Source organism: Pseudophryne corroboree, chromosome 1, assembly GCF_028390025.1.
Source record: "Pseudophryne corroboree isolate aPseCor3 chromosome 1, aPseCor3.hap2, whole genome shotgun sequence".
NCBI lineage: Eukaryota > Metazoa > Chordata > Amphibia > Anura > Myobatrachidae > Pseudophryne > Pseudophryne corroboree.
Window position 1 is genome coordinate 892,276,485 of NC_086444.1, and position 20,010 is coordinate 892,296,494.

General features: G+C 43.0%; 2 protein-coding genes across 2 annotated transcripts in view; one reads left to right on the forward strand and one right to left on the reverse strand.

Moving 5' to 3' along the window:
- UGT8 (UDP glycosyltransferase 8) overlaps nucleotides 1-4,345 on the forward strand; it is a 192,715-nt gene extending 188,370 nt beyond the window's left edge. The window contains exon 6 of the mRNA XM_063920210.1: nucleotides 2,817-4,345. Coding sequence (XP_063776280.1) covers nucleotides 2,817-3,165 — 349 coding nt within the window. The 3' untranslated portion in view covers nucleotides 3,166-4,345. The remainder of the gene's footprint in view (nucleotides 1-2,816) is intronic.
- Nucleotides 4,346-15,056: 10,711 nt separating this feature from the next.
- Nucleotides 15,057-20,010, reverse strand: part of LOC135050104 (EF-hand calcium-binding domain-containing protein 14-like) — a 327,290-nt gene continuing 322,336 nt past the window's right edge. Inside the window, exon 11 of the mRNA XM_063956272.1 lies at nucleotides 15,057-16,074. Within this exon, the coding sequence (XP_063812342.1) occupies nucleotides 16,070-16,074 (5 nt within the window). The 3' untranslated portion in view covers nucleotides 15,057-16,069. The remainder of the gene's footprint in view (nucleotides 16,075-20,010) is intronic.

Consider the following 20,010-nt stretch of genomic DNA (forward strand, 5'->3'; position numbering starts at 1 on the left):
GTGTTTTTCACATGTTCTCCTAACATTTGCTTGATTTACTATCCATGTGGACTATGGCGAGTGAAGCAGCAGCAGAGCGAGCCACCTTGCCCAAAACAAAGCACAGTGATCCCGCAAGGGTGTACGTTTGTATTGATAGTGGTCACAGAACAATAAATACAGATAGAGCCTCCCTCATAGTTGCAGTTTCTACGCCTAAATGGAGTATTTGTTAGCTATAGCTCAGGTTGTTTAGATGTAGCAAGGAAAGACACGTTACGGTGGGAGAACATACAAAGCATGCAATACACATCTTCACCACTGGGTGGCTAATGCTCCTCTAATCCAGTGGATACAGTACAGTACAGTACAGTAATAGTACTGTAATAGTGTACTCTTAGCAAGCCCTGCCAAATGGCCAGTGACAACTGATTTGTTATACTAGACGGTCAGATGAGGTCATTCAGTAACTTGAAGTGTATAGCGTACTGTAAATAAAGGAGGCATTTTTTTTACGCAGTGGGCTCACAATGCCTGAACTGTCATTTAAGTCCGATTCACAGAAAGAGTGAATGCTATTTTTTTTTTAACATTCCCACATTTAAAAACCTTACATTCAATAGAATTCTGAACACAAGAAAATATCAGTTTTCTATACAAACTGGCCTGAGCGTCTGCTACACAAAACCTGTAGTAAAGTACTTCATATAAGCACTAACAGTTCTTACTGTTTAATGTACATACAGTATCCTGTATAAAGTATGCAGGGCTGGGTCTAGCAAAGTTCAAATAAAATTAAAAAATAACTGTATGTTGCTCAGGACCCCTCTAGTCCCTTCCCCTAACCAAAGCTACTGTAGTATGAGCCCTTCATTTAAATAATTTTTTGTCAATGTATTGCATTGATATACCATGATTTACTAATGAACGCTGGGCTTCAGGGACACTGTAGAAAATATTAATTCTCTGTCGAGACCAAAAAAATCAATAAATGAATAAATAAAAATAGTGTATACAGACACAAACTTACGTGTTAAAGCAATGGTCCATTGGTGTTAGGGATATGTGAGCATCCAAGTCCCATAGACAATACAGCATAAGGAAAACCAATTGAAAAGGATCAGCTCTGGGCAAAGTACCATAGCAGGCCAGACTCAACCACCGAGCGGGTTAACAAAATGGCTGTGGACCACAAACCAGGACCTCGTGGACGTCCACATCTGTGGAGCGAGCGATGGCATCGGGTTTGCATGTATAAGGGCAATGCTGCTTGTGCGTCCAATTACGCACGTTAAAATTGTTTTTAAAAAGTGTACACACATTGCGTCCCTTGTGGGAAACAAACCCAGGGTGAAGTGCATGGTAACCATCAGCGATACCGTAGGCCAACACAGCAACAGACGAATGTGTAATGTATGCTGACCAAATGATGTCAGTGTATGCACTGTGGAACAGTATACAGTTTATGGAAATTATTTTTTATATATATAGTGTGTGTATATATATATATATATATATATATATATATTTATTTCTCAAGGCAGAACTGCTGCAGTTTTTACCAATAGTTGTGCACCGTGCTTTCCAGAGTCAATTCTTGTCTTTGACGCAGAGATAGCTTACTAGAATCAATCTTTTTTTGGGGTTGGTATTCTTAGTTGGGGTACTGATGAATTTATAAAATGACCGTGGGAGCTAGCATTCATCTTTAAGGCATGTTAAGTATTATGTGAGATCACTGCGTATTATGACACACAAGTTACAGTGTGTAATAACATGAGATTGGCAATTAACAGCATAATATACTGTAAGAGCTGTATATCCAGCATAAAATTTATTTAAAAAAAACTGCACCGTATAACTGCGTATTATGACGCATATATTGTAGTGCACATATCGTAGCGTGTAATACATTATCATGACTTTACATAACTTCTGACATTCTGAGAAACATGTCTATTTAACGTACAGCACTGTACTGTACAGTAAAGTACCGGTAGTTCTTGCACTATAGTGTATTTCAATGGAGACCTCACGCATGTGCAATGGTGATTCTTGCACTAAAGTATTTTATTGGACAACACACGAATGCGCAATGGTGGTTTTACACTCACCGGTAACGCCATATGCCACGCCATATGCCACGCTAAGCTCTATGTGCTACCCTGTGACAGCGCGCCGCCTTGCGACCAGGCACACTGCGACTCCGTGATCGGGACAAACACCATAGATGGTATAGATAAACGAGGCTCCATCTGTATACAAGATATGGCAACCCCACTCCCAAAAAAACAAAACAAAAAAACAAAACAAAACATATTTGTATCAATCATTGACAGTAAATCAAGCAAATATTGGGAGAACATGTGAAAAACCTCAAAAACATGGGTCGACCATTTGTGTGCCAACCATTGTCAACCTTTTGACCCTGTCAACCTTTTGTACCCTTTGATCTTAACCACTGTTGAACTTTGATTCTGCGGACCTTTTGACCCTGTCGACATAATGCATGTCAACCATACGGAGTTGACCTGGTGTCTGGTACCATGTGAGATGTGTCTAGCATTTTTGCTTGAGACGGATGCTGATTTTTAGGTTGGTCCTGAGGAAATGCAAGGTGTACTAACAAGTGCTACAATATTAATCTCTGTAATGTCATTCTTAGATACTCCCTATTTAGCTATTGTGTGTATCTTATCCTTAACTTTGGCTACTGACTCCAACCTTTCCTACATTTCTTATACTGTATACATTGTATATCAATAATATTTATTAGTAAAACCTAACCTATTATTTTAATAATGTCCTTTTTCCATCTGTTTATTATGTCAACTCAGTTATCGTCAACAAGCACTGAGGTTGTCTAAAATACACAAGGATCAGCCCGGCCATCCTGTCACCAGAGCCACTTATTGGATCGAATATCTCCTCCGCCACAATGGGGCTGAGCATCTTCGAGCTGCTACCTATGATATACCCTCTTATCAGTATTTCTTGGTCGATGTTGTATTATTTGCCCTTTTTACTGTTATTTTAATATGGTACATGCTTTCCAAGATTGTGAAATACCTGCGGAAGAACAGAAGTACAAAGCAAAGCACTGTTAATGGATTTTGCCATAACGGCATAGCAAATGGCAAAGACAAGAAAAATGGTTATATCAGACATAAAGAAAAAGTGAAATAAATATGCACAGTCCTGGTTTAAAGGATAATGCTAAAAGAGCCGCTGCAACATGGATTTTAATTATTATCAGTGCTACTGGAGCCTTCAACTCTTCATGGAAATATACCACATGGTAGGCCCCAGCAATAAAACACCCATGGCCATTCATTTCAATCTTTATTCCACTGCTATTACTTTTTTCCCAGTTAGTGTAGTTTAGCCTTTCCGAGCACTGTAAGACTTGAAATAGAATAGCTACTAACACTTTTAAATAGCCTCTCTGATTACCTTGTAGTTAAAGTGTAACTACAGGAGAACATTCAGCCACCATTTATACTAATACCTTACTGATATTGCATTTTTTTTATGGAACCACAGTTATGTAATTAATCTTACTTCCTTTTTAATACTGTATCCATGTACAGCATACTGTATAATTTATATTTATTTAGAGCAAAGCATATATTTACAGTATATGAATATATTTGTGATTGTCTTTGTCACACTGGATATATCTACATATATATTCATGTATAGTGTTTTAATTTTATTGTAAAGTTATTTTCAATAGAAATTACTACCGTTAAGTAAGAAAGCCACTAAATTCAGGTTTTAGGTTGGTTTATTATTAATATGAACCTATTAAAATAAAAGGTGTCCATTAGATTAAACAAACTACTCCACAATAGAGATAAAGTACTGTACATATTTTGGTGGATACAATTTGTAAACAAATATATATATTATAGCTTGTTTTTGATAGAAATTACTTTCTTTAAATTCATATTCTACGGCCGGGATGTAATGAAGTCCGAGTTCAGCGGCCATGTGTGATATCGGTCGAACTCAGATTTTTTTCTTAAAGGGACAATCATTTACAAGACATGGTTTAGCCTTGTTAATGATTGCCCCTTTAAACAAAACATCCGGGTTCGGCCGGCATCCCGCACGGCAGCTGAACTCAGACTTCATTACATCCCGGCCTAAGTGTGCCTAGAAGAATTCTATTTTATGAATTCAAGCAAACGTATTATGCAACCCATCAATTTCCTCCCCATAAATAAGCCCATTTTAAAACATAAGCAGCCAAAGAAATATATAGTCTTATCATATGCAATTTCATTCAGCAAATTGCTAAAATGACACCTGTCCTGTTCTTGTAATGTCCTGTTGTTGATTTCCAAATGCACCAAAGAACACAATTTTTCTCTAACGTCCTAGTGGATGCTGGGAACTCCGTAAGGACCATGGGGAATAGCGGGCTCCGAAGGAGGCTGGGCACTCTAGAAAGATCTTAGACTACCTGGTGTGCACTGGCTCCTCCCACTATGACCCTCCTCCAAGCCTCAGTTAGATTTCGTGCCCGGCCGAGGTTGGATGCACACTAGGGGCTCTCCTGAGCTCTTAGAAAGTTATAGTCTTAGAATTTGTTATTTTCAGTGAGACCTGCTGGCAACAGGCTCACTGCAGCGAGGGACTAAGGGGAGAAGAAGCGAACTCGCCTGCTTGCAGCCGGATTGGGCTTCTTAGGCTACTGGACACCATTAGCTCCAGAGGGATCGACCGCAGGCCCAGCCTTGATGTTCGGTCCCGGAGCCGCGCCGCCGTCCCCCTTACAGAGCCAGAAGCAAGAAGATGGTCCGGAAAATCGGCGGCATGAAGACTCTGTCTTCACCAAGGTAGCGCACAGCACTGCAGCTGTGCGCCATTGCTCCTCTCACACACTTCACACTCCGGTCACTGAGGGTGCAGGGCGCTGGGGGGGGGCGCCCTGAGGCAGCAATAAAAACACCTTGGCTGGCTAAAATACCTCAATATATGGCCCCAGGGGCTATATATGAGGTAAATACCCCTGCCAGAATTCCATAAAAAACGGGAGAATAGGCCGCGAAAAAGGGGCGGAGCCTATCTCCTCAGCACACTGGCGCCATTTTTCCCTCACAGCTCGGCTGGAGGGAAGCTCCCTGGCTCTTCCCTGCAATTCTACAGTACAGTAAGAGGGAAAAGAGAGGGGGGGCATTAAAATTGGCACTGTATACAGTATATTATATAAAAGCTATTAGGGACATAACTCAGTTAGTCCCTGTATATATATAGCGCTCTGGTGTGTGCTGGCATACTCTTACTCTGTCCCCCCAAAGGGCTTTTGTGGGTCCTGTCCTCGTTTAGAGCATTCCCTGTGTGTCTGCGGTGTGTCGGTACGGCTGTGTCGACATGTTGAATGAGGAGGCTTATATGGTGACAGAACAGAGGCCGATATATGTGATGTCGCCCCCTGTGGGGCCGACACCAGAGTGGATGGATAGGTGAAAGGTATTAACCGACAGTGTCAACTCCTTACATAAAAGGGTGGATGACGTAACAGCTGTGGGACAGCCGGCTTCGCAGCCCGCGCCTGCCCAGGCGTCTCAAAGGCCATCAGGGGCTCAAAAACGCCCGCTCTCTCAGATGGCAGACACAGATGTCGACACGGAGTCTGACTCCAGTGTCGACAAGGTGGAGACATATACACAATCCACTAGGAACATCCGTGACGTGATCCCGGCAATAAAAAATGTGTTATACATTTCTGACTTTAACCCAAGCACCTCTAAAAATGGGTTTTAGGTTTGGGGAGAAAAAACAGGCAGTGTTTTGTTCCCCCATCAGATGAATAAATGAAGTGTGTGAAAGCGTGGGTTCCCCCGTTAAGAAACTGGTAATTTATAAAAAGTTACTGATGGCGTACCCTTTCCCGCCAGGTGGATAAGTTACGCTGGGAGATATCCCCTAGGGTGGATAAGGCGCTCACACGTTTGTCAAAAAAGGTGGCACTGCCGTCTTAGGATACGGCCACTTTAATAGGTACCTGTTGATAAAAAACAGGAGGCTATCCTGAAGTCTGTATTTACACACTCAGGTACTAGACTGAGACCTGCAGATAGTGCTGCTGCAGCGTGGTCGGTGACCCTGTCAAACAGGGATACTAGTTGGCAAACATAAAAACATATTAAAGACGTCGTCTTATATATGGGGGATGCACAGAGGGATATTTTGCCGGCTGGCATCCAAAATAAATGTAATGTCCATTCTGTCAGGAGGGTATTAGAGACCTGTCACTGGACAGGTGATGCTGACTTAAAAAGCGCATAGAGAGCCTTATAAGGGTGAGGAATTATTTGGGGATGGTCTCTGGGACCTCGTATCCACAGCAGCTGCTGGGAAGAAATAATTTTACCTCAGGTTTCCTCACAGACAAAGGTACAGTCCTTTCGGCTTCAGAAAAGCAAGCGGGTCAAATGGCGCTTCCTTTCTGTACAGAGACAAGGGTAGAGGGAAAAAAGCTGCACCAGTCAGCCTGTTCCCAGAATCAAGATTCTTCCCCCGCCTCCTGTGAGGCCACACCATGACGCGGGTGCTCCACAGGTGTAGCCAGGTACGGTGGGGAGCCGTCTCAAAAATTTCAGCAATTAGTGGGCTCGCTCACAGGTGGATCCCTGTTTCTTTCAAGTAGTATTTCAGGGGTACAAGCTGGAATTCGAGATGTCTCCCCCCAGCCGTTTCCTAAAATATGCCTTGCTGACAACTCCCTCAGGCAGGGAGGCTGTGCTAGAGGCAATTAATAAGCGGTATTCCCAGCAGGTAATACTCAAGGTGCCCCTACTTCAACAAGGACGGGGTTACTATTCCACACGGGTTGGGGTACCGAAACCGCATGGTTCGGTGTGACCCATTTTATATTTTGAACACAAAAATTCAAGTTCAAGATGGAATCGCTCAGGGCGGTTATTCCAAGCCTGGACGAGGGGGATTACATGGTATCCTGGGACATCAAGGATGCTTACCTGCATGTCCCCATTTACCATCCTCGCCAGGAGTACCTCAGATTTGTGGTACAGGATTACCATTACCAAGTCCAGACACTGCCGTTTGGACTGTACATGGCACCGACGGTGTTTTATCAAGGTAATGGCCGAAATGTTGATACTCCTTAAAAAAAAAAAGGGAGTTGTAATTATCCCGTACTTGGACAATCTCGTTATAAGGGCGAAGTCCAAGGAGCAGTTGGTAGTCGGGGTAGCACTATTTTGGAAAGTGCTACAACAGCATGGTTGGATTCTAAACAGTCCAAAGTCACAGCTGGTTCCTATGACACGTCTACTGTTCCTGGGGATGGTTCTGGACATAAACCAGAAATAGTGTTTCTCCCGGAGGAGAAAGCCAAGGAGTTGTCATCTCTAGTCAGAGACCTCCTGAAGCCAAAATAGGTAGCGGTGCATCATTGCACGCAAGTCCTGGGAAAAATGGTAGCTTCCTACGAAGCAATCCCATTAGGCAGGTTCCATACAAGAACTTTTCAGAGGGACCTGTTAGACAAGTGGTCCGGATCGCATCTTCCGATGCATAGGCTGATAACCCTGTCTCCAAGGACCAGGGTATCTCTACTGTGGTGGCTGCAGAGTGCCCATCTTCAAGAGGGCCGCAGGTTCGGCATACAGGACTAGGTCCTAGTGACCATGGATTCCAGCCTTTGAGGCTGGGAGGCAGTCACACAGGGAAGAAATTTCCAGGGACTTTGGTCAAGTCAGGTTATTTCCCTACACATAAATATTCTGGACCTGAGGGCCATTTACAATGCCCTGAGGCCGGCAAGGCCTCTGCTTCAAAACCAGCCGGTACTGATCCAATCAGACAACATCACGGCAGTCGCCCATGTAAACCAACAGGGCGGCACAAGAAGCAGGATGGCGATGGCAGAAGCCACAAGGATTCTCCGATAGGCGGAAAATCATGTGTTAGCACTGTCAGCAGTGTTCATTCCCGGAGTGGACAACTGGGAAGCAGATCTTCTCAACAGACACGACCTCCACCCGGGAGAATGGGGACTTCCTCCAGAAGTCTTCCAATAGGATTGTACACCATTGGGAAAGGCCACAGGTGGACATGATGGCGTCCCGCCTCAACAAAAAGCTATAAAAGATATTGCAAGGGGTCAAGGGACCCTCAGGCGATAGCTATGGACGCTCTGGTAACACCGTGGGTGTACCAGTCGGTTTATGTGTTCTCCCCTCTGCCTCTCATACCAAAGGTACTGAGAATAATAAGAAGGCGAGGAGTAAGAACGATACTCGTGGATGGCCAAGAAGAGCTTGGTACCCAGAACTTCAAGAATTTATATCAGAGGACCCATGGCCTCTGCCACTCAGACAGGACCTGCGGCAGCAGGGGCCCTGTCTGTTCCAAGACTTACCGCGGCTGCGTTTGTCGGCATGGCGGTTGAACGCCCGATCCTGAAGGAAAAGGGCATTCCGGAGGAAGTCATTCCTACGCTTACTAAAGCCAGGAAAGAGGTTACAGCAACTCATTATCACCGCATATGGCGAAAATATGTTGCATGGTGTGAGGCCGAAAGGGCCCCAACAGAGGAATTTCAACTAGGTCGATTTCTGCATTTCCTGCAAGCAGGAGTGACTATGGGCCTTAAATTGGGTTCCATTAAGGTACAGATCTCGGCTCTGTCGATTTTCTTTCAAAAAAGAACTAGCTTCAGTACCTGAAGTTCAGACATTTATAAAAGGAGTGCTGCAGAGTCAGCCCCCGTTTGTGCCTCCTGTGGCACCTTGGGATCTCAACGTGGTGTTGAGTTTCTTAAAATCACATTGGTTTGAACCACTAAAAACCGTGGATCTGAAATATCTCACGTGGAAGGTGGTTATGTTATTGGCCTTGGCTTCTGCCAGGCGAGTATCAAAGTTGGCGGCTTTGTCTTGTAAAGCCCTTATTTGATTTTCCATATGGATAGGGCAGAATTGAGGACTCGTCCCCAGTTTCTCCCAAAGGTGGTGTCAGCGTTTCACCTGAACCAGCCTATTGTGGTGCCTAGGCTACTAGGGACTTGGAGGACTCCAAGTTGCTAGACGTTGTCAGGGCACTGAAAATATATGTTTCCAGAACGGCTAGAGTCAGAAAATCTGACTCGCTGTTTATCCTATATGCACCTAACAAGCTGGGTGCTCCTGCTTCTAAGCAGACTATTGCTCGTTGGATTTGTAGTACAATTCAGCTTGCACATACTGTGGCAGGCCTGCCACAGCCAAAATCTGTCAATGCCCATTCCACAAGGAAGGTGGGCTCATCTTGGGCGGCTGCCCGAGAGGTCTCGGCTTTACAACTTTGCCGAGCAGCTACTTGGTCAGGGGCAAACACGTTTGCAAAAATTCTACAAATTTGATACCCTGGCTGAGGAGGACCTGGAGTTCTCTCATTCAGTGCTGCAGAGTCATCCGCACTCTCCCGCCCGTTTGGGAGCTTTGGTATAATCCCCATGGTCCTTACGGAGTTCCCAGCATCCACTAGGACGTTAGAGAAAATAAGAATTTACTCACCGGTAATTCTATTTCTCGTAGTCCGTAGTGGATGCTGGGCGCCCATCCCAAGTGCGGTTTATCTGCAATACTTGTACATAGTTATGGTTAACTAAATCGGGTTATTGTTGAGCCATCTGTTGAGAGGCTCTATTGTTTCATACTGTTAACTGTGTTTCATATCACGAGTTGTACGGTGTGATTGGTGTGGCTGGTATGAGTCTTACCCGGGATTCAAAATCCTTCCTTATTGTGTACGCTCGTCCGGGCACAGTACCTAACTGAGGCTTGGAGGAGGGTCATAGTGGGAGGAGCCAGTGCACACCAGGTAGTCTAAGATCTTTCTAGAGTGCCCAGCCTCCTTCGGAGCCCGCTATTCCCCATGGTCCTTACGGAGTGCCCAGCATCCACTACGGACTACGAGAAATAGAATTACCGGTGAGTAAATTCTTATTTTATTATTAACTGGACCGTTATTTCTGAATATATAACATCCCCATCCATATTTAAAGGTCTATAGTCAATAGGTCAACCCCAAATGGTTGACATGAAAAGGTCAACAGGGTCGATAGGTTGATAGGGTTAAAAGGTCGATAGAAAAAGGTAGACAGTAGAATAGGCTGACATGGAAATGGTGGACAAAATTTTTTGGGGGTGTTTTTATGCAACTTTTTATTTCCGGGAAATAATTCCATTAGTATACCATGTCCACTCACATGGCTCACTTAGGCTTGCCACGCTTTGGGCAAGGTGCCTCTGCTACCGTGTACTCGGTACAGGTTACTATTTCCAATTGTAGTCCACGACCTAATGCATGTCGACCGTTTGAGGTCTGCCTATTCACTGTTGACCCTTTTAACTTTTGACCTATCAACTGGATACCGTATAATGATTCAACTTTGATTAGATCTTTCCAACGGCATACAAACAGGTACAGGTACTTCAGTGTCCCTAGTGCAATGAGGCAGGGCTGCATTGAGGCCCTTACAGTTACCATTTAGATGCCATCTGACATAGAACTGTTGATTTATCCCATTGGGTAAGGAAGGTAGGATGGCTGTTAACTGAATTAAAATGTGGTTACATACATTACTGTGTCAAACATGTTCTCTCCTAAGGGAAGATGTATCAAGCCTTTGGAGAGAGATAAAGTGGAGAAGTTGCCCTAAGCAACCAATAAACTTCTTCTTTTCATTTATCTAGCACAGTCTGTGAAATGACAGTCAGAAGCTGATTGGTTTTGGACAAATTCTTTATTTTATCTCTCAAGGTGTGATACATATCCCCCATAATGAGAGGAGTTAACTCAGTTTCACATCTAGTGTATGTCTGCAGTTCCCTGAAGCCAACTCTGAATTTTTAAACTGTGGATGCTAAGGAGCGTTATCTGTGGGTTGCAATATAACCTCCTAATGCATTGTATTAAACATTCTTAAAGATAGTCAATATCTTAAAAGAGCAGTAAAGGATCCTATTTTATATCATCTGCACAAGGGAATAGGAAATATTTTAAACATGCAAATACCTCATACGTGATCAGTCTTACTGAGCTTCCCACATGTTACTCATGGCTTCATAAGTTCATGAATTCCGCTCACCAATTCAGTGGTGGCGCATGTGCATGATTGGTCCTCCTACTCACCACCTACCCACAAAATTTTCAAGCCACAGGATTAATGGCTGCATGGAGCAGTACCTGGGGTTGCGACTGGAGTAGGGATATGCTTAATAATTACTTCAAAACCTATTTTAAGATATTCATGTGCTTTATCATCTAACATTATTGTTATAACCATATAATGAATTTGAAGAAGCATAAAAAAGTTTTATTTAGTGGGTCTTTTTATGTTGTCTGCCAGCTGAAAGGATAAAAAATATATAATTGCACATTTAATATAGACATCAATGATGGGGAATGTTATGGGCACTTTTAGTATCTGTAGCTTAATTCATCACTCTAATTTAGATATATGACCACTCTGTACCTTGATCCTGAAAACAAACACATACTGCATGGACAGGGAAGAGTGATTTGTTTTAAAGAATGGGTCTAGCTCAGCAATATCTGAACATCACAGAAGGCATGCTGCATAGATCTGATATTGCCTATTTCTTCATAAAAGTGTTTAAAACCTACGTGTTCAAAACTACAGTAGTTACACTTGTTTCAGTAGGCTGACCATAATATCCCTTTAAACTGGGACACTCCTAAATTACACAGGTTCTGTGGCTGGCTGACTTCAAGTCTGTATGTCACCTGGTTTTAATCAGCCCCAGAACCTGTGTAATTTATGAGTGTCCCAGTTTAAAGGGATATTATGGTCAGACTAGTTTCAGAGACTTGAATATAATCTGCAGGCCTTATATTGAATCAGGTGTATATGATCGTTAATTAGTTTTTATCTGCCTAGTTCCTGTGCTTTACATTTACATATTTCAGTAGTGTTAGTAAACAACCGTCACTCTCTGAAGCTTATTACTGGGCACTATGCTGGCATGTGAATGAGGGCACACTAAAAGCAGACTATGCTTGGTTTATGATTTAAATCATTCCTGTAAATGAGACTGAGCATAATATATAACAAAATCATTGTGGAGAAAATGTTTTTTTTTACACATAAAATGACTGTACAGTAGATCATTCTGAAAATATCCCTTTAGAAATCTTTTAACTTGGAATTCAAACTGCATATACACTGCATGTACATAGTGAACAGTGATTTATTTATTAATAAAAATGCAAACTATTTTAGTGTTTTTGAAATACATACTGACTTTTTACCTTGTAGCACTTTCCACCAGGAGCTCCATACATACATTGGTAGCAAATGAATAACCATCTTTTTGTGACAAACAATAATGAGCAAATGAATACTTGTAAGGCAATGATAGGTGGAGAGTAATGTAGAGTAGTTTATTGTACAAATAAGTATTGTTTCAGTATTCGGAAGAGTTGGCTGAAAATAAAAGACTAGACTATTTATTTTGAAGTTTTATGCCCTTATATAAAATGGCTATTTCATTTCGAATGAAGGCACCACAGGGGAATCTCAGCCCATTCTTGGTGAAGGTCCCCACTCTGCTCCCCTGAGCATGGCTGTGGGATGACACACGCATACTGTAGTAAACACTGTTTTGGCCTTTCAGTTCCAGGACATTGTTGGTGTCCTTAAACCTTCTACAGAGAACAAGTGAGATTTGCCCACAGCCGCAACCCACATTAAACCGATCAGAAGTAAATATACACTTGGGGGATGTTATAGGTTGTGAGAATCAGGAAGTGAGAGATTTTGTGAGAGTTCACCTGTTTTTTTTTTTAAAGTGGCAATCGTTTACAAGACAAAATCAACCTGGCAAAATCAACCATGTGTATCATTGGCACTTAAAAAAAAAAACAAGAGAACTCTCACATAATCTCTCAATCCCCCCCCCCTCCCCCCCGGGATTGGATTAGCCATAGCCCTTGAACTATAGGCAATATAATCTAACAAATTTGCTGCTGCTCTCTTGGACCCTGTACAGCACTGGATCAAATTCCACTGTTGATCAATAGCAACAAACATTTATAACTTAGGGGTACATTTACTAAGCAGTGATAAGAGCGGGGAAGTGAGCCAGTAGATAAATTTCCCCATCAACCAATCAGCAGCTCTGTATCATTTTATAGTATGCAAATTATAGATGTTACTTCAGTGCTAATTGGTTGCCAAGGGCAACTTCTCCACTGGCTCACTTATCCGCTCTTATCACTGCTTAGTAAATGTACCCCTTAATGTTTCAAATCAGTAGCTCAATCATTTTAATGCATGCAACTAACTGAGACACCTGTGCTCACACCAGATTGTGAAACCCTGAGAACAGAGAATGTAGTTTGCTATACATATATAATAGAATTAATACTATTTTGGAGTCTACAACATTTCACAGCTGAATCATGATTTTGTATAAAATTACTCATAACAAAATAATCAATATATGTTTATAGGGTTTGGGTTTAAGGGAAAGGAATATAGGTGACAGTAAGTTGCAAATATGTTTCTGAACAGTTGATACATGTATCATCTTTTTGTTTAGAAAATGTGGTATCATTAAGGCATTGTTAAAAAAAATACATGCTGCCATCTTACTCACTTTACTGGTCCCACAAAACATCATTTGTGAGTATAAATTATGATTCATGAAAGTATTCCATTACTGTAGGTCAGTGTTTCCCAACTCCACTAATGATGCACGGTTCACAGATCTCAATGTCACAATTGAAATAATTAGTGCCAACTGTGGATCTTTTAAAATTTGTCAGCCAATAATGTGTTCTCCTGTGCACCAACTAGGAGATCTGTAAAATATGCGCAGTTAGGGATCCCTGAGGACTGGAGTTGGAAAACAGTGCCATACTGTATGGGGCCCATACATCATACATCTATCGAGGCAATTCCCCATTCTACCAATTCCTGGGTCAGGGGATCAGGGAAATTTATTATGCTGGAAATCCTTGATTCATGAATTTTGACCAAAAACTTATTGGGATTGGCAAATCAGAAATTTTTAACATGCTGGATTTTGCCTGTTCCCTGATGGATCGACGATCATCTATGTTTACTGTTCTGCAGTTTTGATCACCTCTGGCATATCAGAATGAGCAGAACAGGGAATTGTGGCTCAGATGTATAGCCAGCAATATACAGTATGTTGAAAGCAGCTCAATCAATATTCCTTCTATACTGAGTGGTTGGTATTAAAATACTTAAAAACATTCTCAGAAATACTCCTCCAACAGAGATTGCATTGCATTGGGCAAATTTTCGTTTACGAGATGAGTTACCCTATTATTTCCAGATATCCAGATTGCCCACCTCACAGGGAGCAGCAGCCTGGACTGCTGTATTTCTGGTATTCTATATTTTAGAAATGATCCTGCTGATTGGCATATAACAAGAGAAGATCCTGCTGATTGTCATATAACAATGTACATATAACAGATTTGCATGTAACAATAAAACAGGAAGGCACTAATAGTGAAATACATTTTACCTTCTTGTCATTTTACCTTCTTTAAACAACAGTTTTGTATCCAGAATATTAAAACAGCACACAGTCAGGATTGGGTTAATCAAATGTAAGGATTTAGCCTTCTCAGAAATGAGATATTGGATTTGTTTCATTACTAGTGATGTCCCAGAGCTGTAAACATGACACATTCTGGTCTGATTCTGGATCGGTAATCTGGGCAAAGGTTTATCCATGACTCCACCTAAACCAGTTCATTTTTCCACTGTAAAACCTGTTTAGATTCTGTAAGGTTGTAGCGTGTATCTTATGTGTGTAGGTGAACATTATCTCATAGTATATTCATAGCAAAGTCTGTGTTACGTAATATCTGCCTGTTACTGTGTTAAAAGCCTTCTTGTAATCCTGCATCTATGACACAGAGATACAATTTTAATCAACTATTCAGGTCAAGATTCTGTAATGAATTACTTTATTAGAGAAGCATGTGAATATTAAAATTTGATAATATATGCAATAATTAAAATGAAAAAATGCTAATCAAACATTTGTATTGTTTATTTTCCAACTAAACTGTGCATTTCATGTTTAAAGTACTTTAAAACAGGATCATCCTTATGTATGGGGAAAATATACAAATTAAAGTTCACATGACAATTATTATTAAAAGGATATTATCATTCTGGGGGAGATGTATCAAAGCTTGGAGATAGATAAAGTGAAGAGACACATCCAGTGAAATAACAGGAGCTGATTGTCTTTTTATCTCTCAAAGCTTTGATAAATCTCCCCTTTATGTCTTACATTTGGGAATATACCAACATGACTTTCCTAATGGGTGTGGACCATAGCATAGACAGTAACTAGGTTGAGAGTCACTAGGTCGACCAATATTGGTCAACATTGACTAGGTCGACACATGAAATAGGTCAACATGGTCACTAGGTCAACATAAACAAGGTCGACATGGAAAAAGGTTGACATGAGTTTTTAAAGTATTTTTGGGTGTGGATTACTTCGTAAAATGATCGGGAACCCCAATTAGTGCACCGTATCCCCTCGCATGGCGAGCGAGCTTCGGGCAAGGTGCCTCACTCCGCTACAGCTGTGCTCGGCAGAGGTTACCATTCCCAATTGTAGTCTATGTGGATTGTAAAGTATGAAAAAACTAAAAAAATGAAAGAAAATGTGAAAAACTCATTTCAACCTTTTTCATGTCGACCTAGTGACCATGTCAACCTATAGACCATGTTGACCTAATGCATGTCGACCAATAGTGGTTGACCGAATGACTGTTGACCTAAGTACTGTCGACCTAAGGACCGGATGCCTTCCTAATGTCTACTGTAGAACTTGAAGCTAATACAATTAAAAGTTATAACTATGTTATTTCTGAAGTTGTGAAAAGAATACATTTTGTTTGTTTCCATGCAGTAATAAAAATTAAAATATTTGCTAAATTTTGAGGAATCTCTTTTTAATTTGTTAAACTGCCTCTTCTTCAGTGAAATTCAATAGTAGAGATCCTTCTTTTGAAGCTGCATATTAACCATCGTGTTCCGCAACCTTCATTATTAGTCTGAAAAGATAATATTTTCATAATACAGTAAAATAAAATATGTTACATACAGTATAACTAATGAAAAAGCCAATTATGGGTTACACAAAAGATAATTTCTCTACAAATGCTGGCTTATTTTTTGTAAATGTCTCATCTACAGGCAGGGGCGGATTGGGATGGAAAACCAGATTGGGAAATTTATGGAAGCAACCATAATGGGGGCAAAGTCTGTTGACAGGGTGCGGTCTGTTGGGGACAGGATCCCTCCTTGCAGTGCCTGGTTCTGAGTTGGACTCAGTTGCGGCCCTTCTTGTGTCTTTTGTTGCAGTTGTGTCTGCGACTTCAAGCTAATGCCACTACAATGCCTTTCCCTGGTGTACATCCATGCGTCAGAATATGCAAGGACTGAGAGGCCTGCTTTCAGTGTCTACAAATGCTGCAGTCATGCTTTGTGCATCTTTAGACACCATGGGCCTAATTCTGAGTTGATCGCAGCAGGAAATTTGTTAGCAGTTGAGCAAAACCATGTGCACTGCAGGAGGGGCAGATATAACATGTGCAGAGAGAGTTAGATTTGGGTGTGGTGTTTTCAAACTGAAATCTAAATTGCAGTACAAAAATAAAGCAGCCAGTATTTACCCTGCACAGAAACAAAATAACCCACCCAAATCTGACTGTTTCTGCAAATGTTATATCTGCCCCCCCTGCAGTGCACATGGTTTTGCCCAATAGCTAACAAACTTGCTGCTGTGATCAACTCAGAATTACCCCCCATAATCGGTCGCATCATTGAAAGGTTCAACTGCCTTATCCTAGGTGCAGATAATCTGTATGGCATCCAATGTGAGCAATTCAGCATCTCTATACACATCCACTTTCAACAACACACTCATACTATTATATATCTGTTTCTGATTAGCCAACTCCCTGTAACCATCTAGGAGCACCCAACACATTTCTAATACACTTCTTGATCTAAATCTGTCCTGTAACTCTGTATGAGCACCATCAGGATGCATGCATGGTGCAACTCAAACAAATGCGCAGACACACTGAAAAAACACACACACTTTGTCCTCCAGAAAAAAAACACATTGCCCCCCACAGAAAACAATGAAAAAAACACTAGCTCCCACAGTAAAATAAACTCATTGACCCCGACAGGAAGATAAAAAATAAACACAAAGAAAAAATACATTGGCCCCCACAAGAATATAATAAGACACTTTAGCCCCCACAGAAAAACCAAAACATTGGCCCCTACAGAAAACAATAAAATACATTGGCCCTCACAGGGAAAAAACAAACACATTTATCCCTGAAAGAAAAAGAAAGACACACTTGCCTGCACAAGAAGAAAACAAGGTGGATAGGGTATGTCTCTGGGTTGAGGGGCAGTACTGTGTGTAGAGGGTCAGAGGGCAGGATGGGGAATGTATGGGACTGGGGCTAGAGGTGTGGAGATGGTAGTGCGGGTAGTAATTGTCCCCGCTGGCCAGAGGGGGGAAGGGGCGGTACTGAATGGGAGTAGTTGAAGTGTTGCACAGGGAGTAGGGTAGAAGCAGAAGTTGTACGGAGCAGGGGACAGATTGGGAGTAGCAGTGGTAGGGAGCAGGAGGCAGGCAGGGTGTAATAGAACGGGGGCAGGAAGGTAGTAGTGGTGTGAAGAAGTTGGCAGGATGGGAGTGGAAGGGACTTGGTGAGCATAAGTTAGAATAAGCTGAACAAGGACCTCACATCTTTTCAACTCCTGGGACCCAGTCACCACAGACAGCCTGAGTGTAATTGAAGGGTCCCGCTCCTACAGCAGCTCACACCTGTCTCATCCCTGGGTGGCCCAGGGGTGCTCGGACACTGGGGTAGATATGGACTGTGCTACTGGTGGTGGGGCGCAATTCCGCACAACTGCACCAGCTCCACATCGGCTTTCATGTCTAGCTGCCCTCCCCATCACAGATGCTGGCCAGTGTTTCTAATACAGCCTGCACTGGCTCAGCGGCTCAGCCCACAGACATTCAGAGAAGTGCCCTTAGAATGGCTGGTGCTGTTTATGTGACAATTGGCAGTGAGCCGCTCTGGGAGGGCCCTGCTGCTGAGATGTTGAGGACGGAACTATGGCCCTCATTCCGAGCTGATCGCACCAAGCAACTTTTTTCTGCTGGTGCGATCAACTAATCTTCGCCTATGGAGGAGTGTATTTTAGCATAGCAGGGCTGCGAACGCTTGTACAGCCCTGCTATGCTAAAAAAGTTTCCTGCAAAACAAGACCAGCGATGAAGGTGCCGGTCCTGACGTCGGACATCTGCCCACCAAACACCTGCGTTGGACTCACCACACCTGGAAAATGGTGAGTGTCCACCCCGGAACGCCTCCCGCCTGTCCATCTTGCGATCGCCGCTGCGATCACATTTGTCGCTGGTGGCGTTGTTGCCCGGAATGATGCGCATGCGCAATGCGTCCGCCGTGCATGCGCATTTACGACCTGTTCGCACCGCAGCTGCGTGCAAACGGGTTGGAATGACCCCCTATGTTCTGTCTCCCTGTGTAGCAGCCAGTGTCTGGCATTCTTGTGCTGAGAGGAGCGGGAGGAAACAGCATGGCATTGCCGCAGTAACCAGGAAGCGAACTGGCAAACCATCCTGGCAAACAATCCCGGCATCCCGTTGGACCAATCTGCCCCTGTCTACAGGTGGGGCAGACTTTGATGCAGTACCTGACACATTGTTCTGGATTTGAAATGTTTTCACCATGCAATAATACAAAACATCCACCAGACCATAGGGGCACAATTTAAAACAAAGAAATGCAATCAAATTGCTGTTGGCTTTGCAAACCTTATTTCTGAAGAGGACAGTTTAATGAACATGGGGGGTAATTCCAAGTTGATTGCAGCAGGAATTTTGTTAGCAGTTGGGCAAAACCATGTGCACTGCAGGGGAGGCAGATATAACATGTGCAGAGAGAGTTAGATTTGGGTGTGGTGTGTTCAATCTGCAATCTAATTTGCAGTGTAAAATAAAGCAGCCAGTATTTACCCTGCACAGAAACAAAATAACCCACCCAAATCTAACTCTCTCTGCACATGTTATATCTGTCTCCCCTGCAGTGCACATGGTTTTGCCCAACTGCTACCAAAATTCCTGCTGCGATTAACTCAGAATTACCCCCATGATGTGAAGGGAATTTTACTGTTACCATTGCAAAATAATATTGAAATATTTTGTATGAGTTACGCTAGCAGGTGCAGAACTCCCAATTTGTACCAGCCCGCAACTGCTGGCAGCACAAATAGGTGCAGGCGGAGGGCTGGGCCCCAGATGTGGCCTGGGCCCCTTAGCAGCCGCACTCCCTGCACTTATTGTAGCTACGCCCTTGGCTGCAGGGTTAATTGACTGTGTACCAGGAGCCCTGCTAACACCTGCAACAGGGGGCAGGACAGCTCCCATCTGGTACCACTCTGCTTGCTCTGCAGCAGGCAGTGGTGTACCAGCTTGTGCTGCTGGACTGTGAGAAGGGACTCACCAGGGAACACTAACTCAGCATGCTGCATATGGCTGACTCTCGTGAGTCAGACCCTGACCCAGTGGCAAAACTTTCACCAGTGCAGTCAGTGCCATGCACCGAGGCCCGGCACAATGAAGGGGCCCACAGCTGGAGGCATTTCAATGAGGTACACTGACTCATTTACATGCCACTGCCAGCACTGCACCACCCGCCGCTAGTGCCCCATACTTAGTAACGCTGTCACTGCTGTCCGTGTGCAGTCTGGGTCTGGCTGGAAGGGAGGAGGAGCCGCAAAGCTATCCACTCTCCTCTTAACTCCTCTCCTTACCTATGTTTCCCCGGCCCCGGTTTCCTCTCTGTCTCTGGTAGGGAGGGAAAGAAGGAAGAGCAGTGACAGAAACAGCCGCATGGTTCCCTCTATAGAGGCAGCACTAACTCCCCTGATAGCCA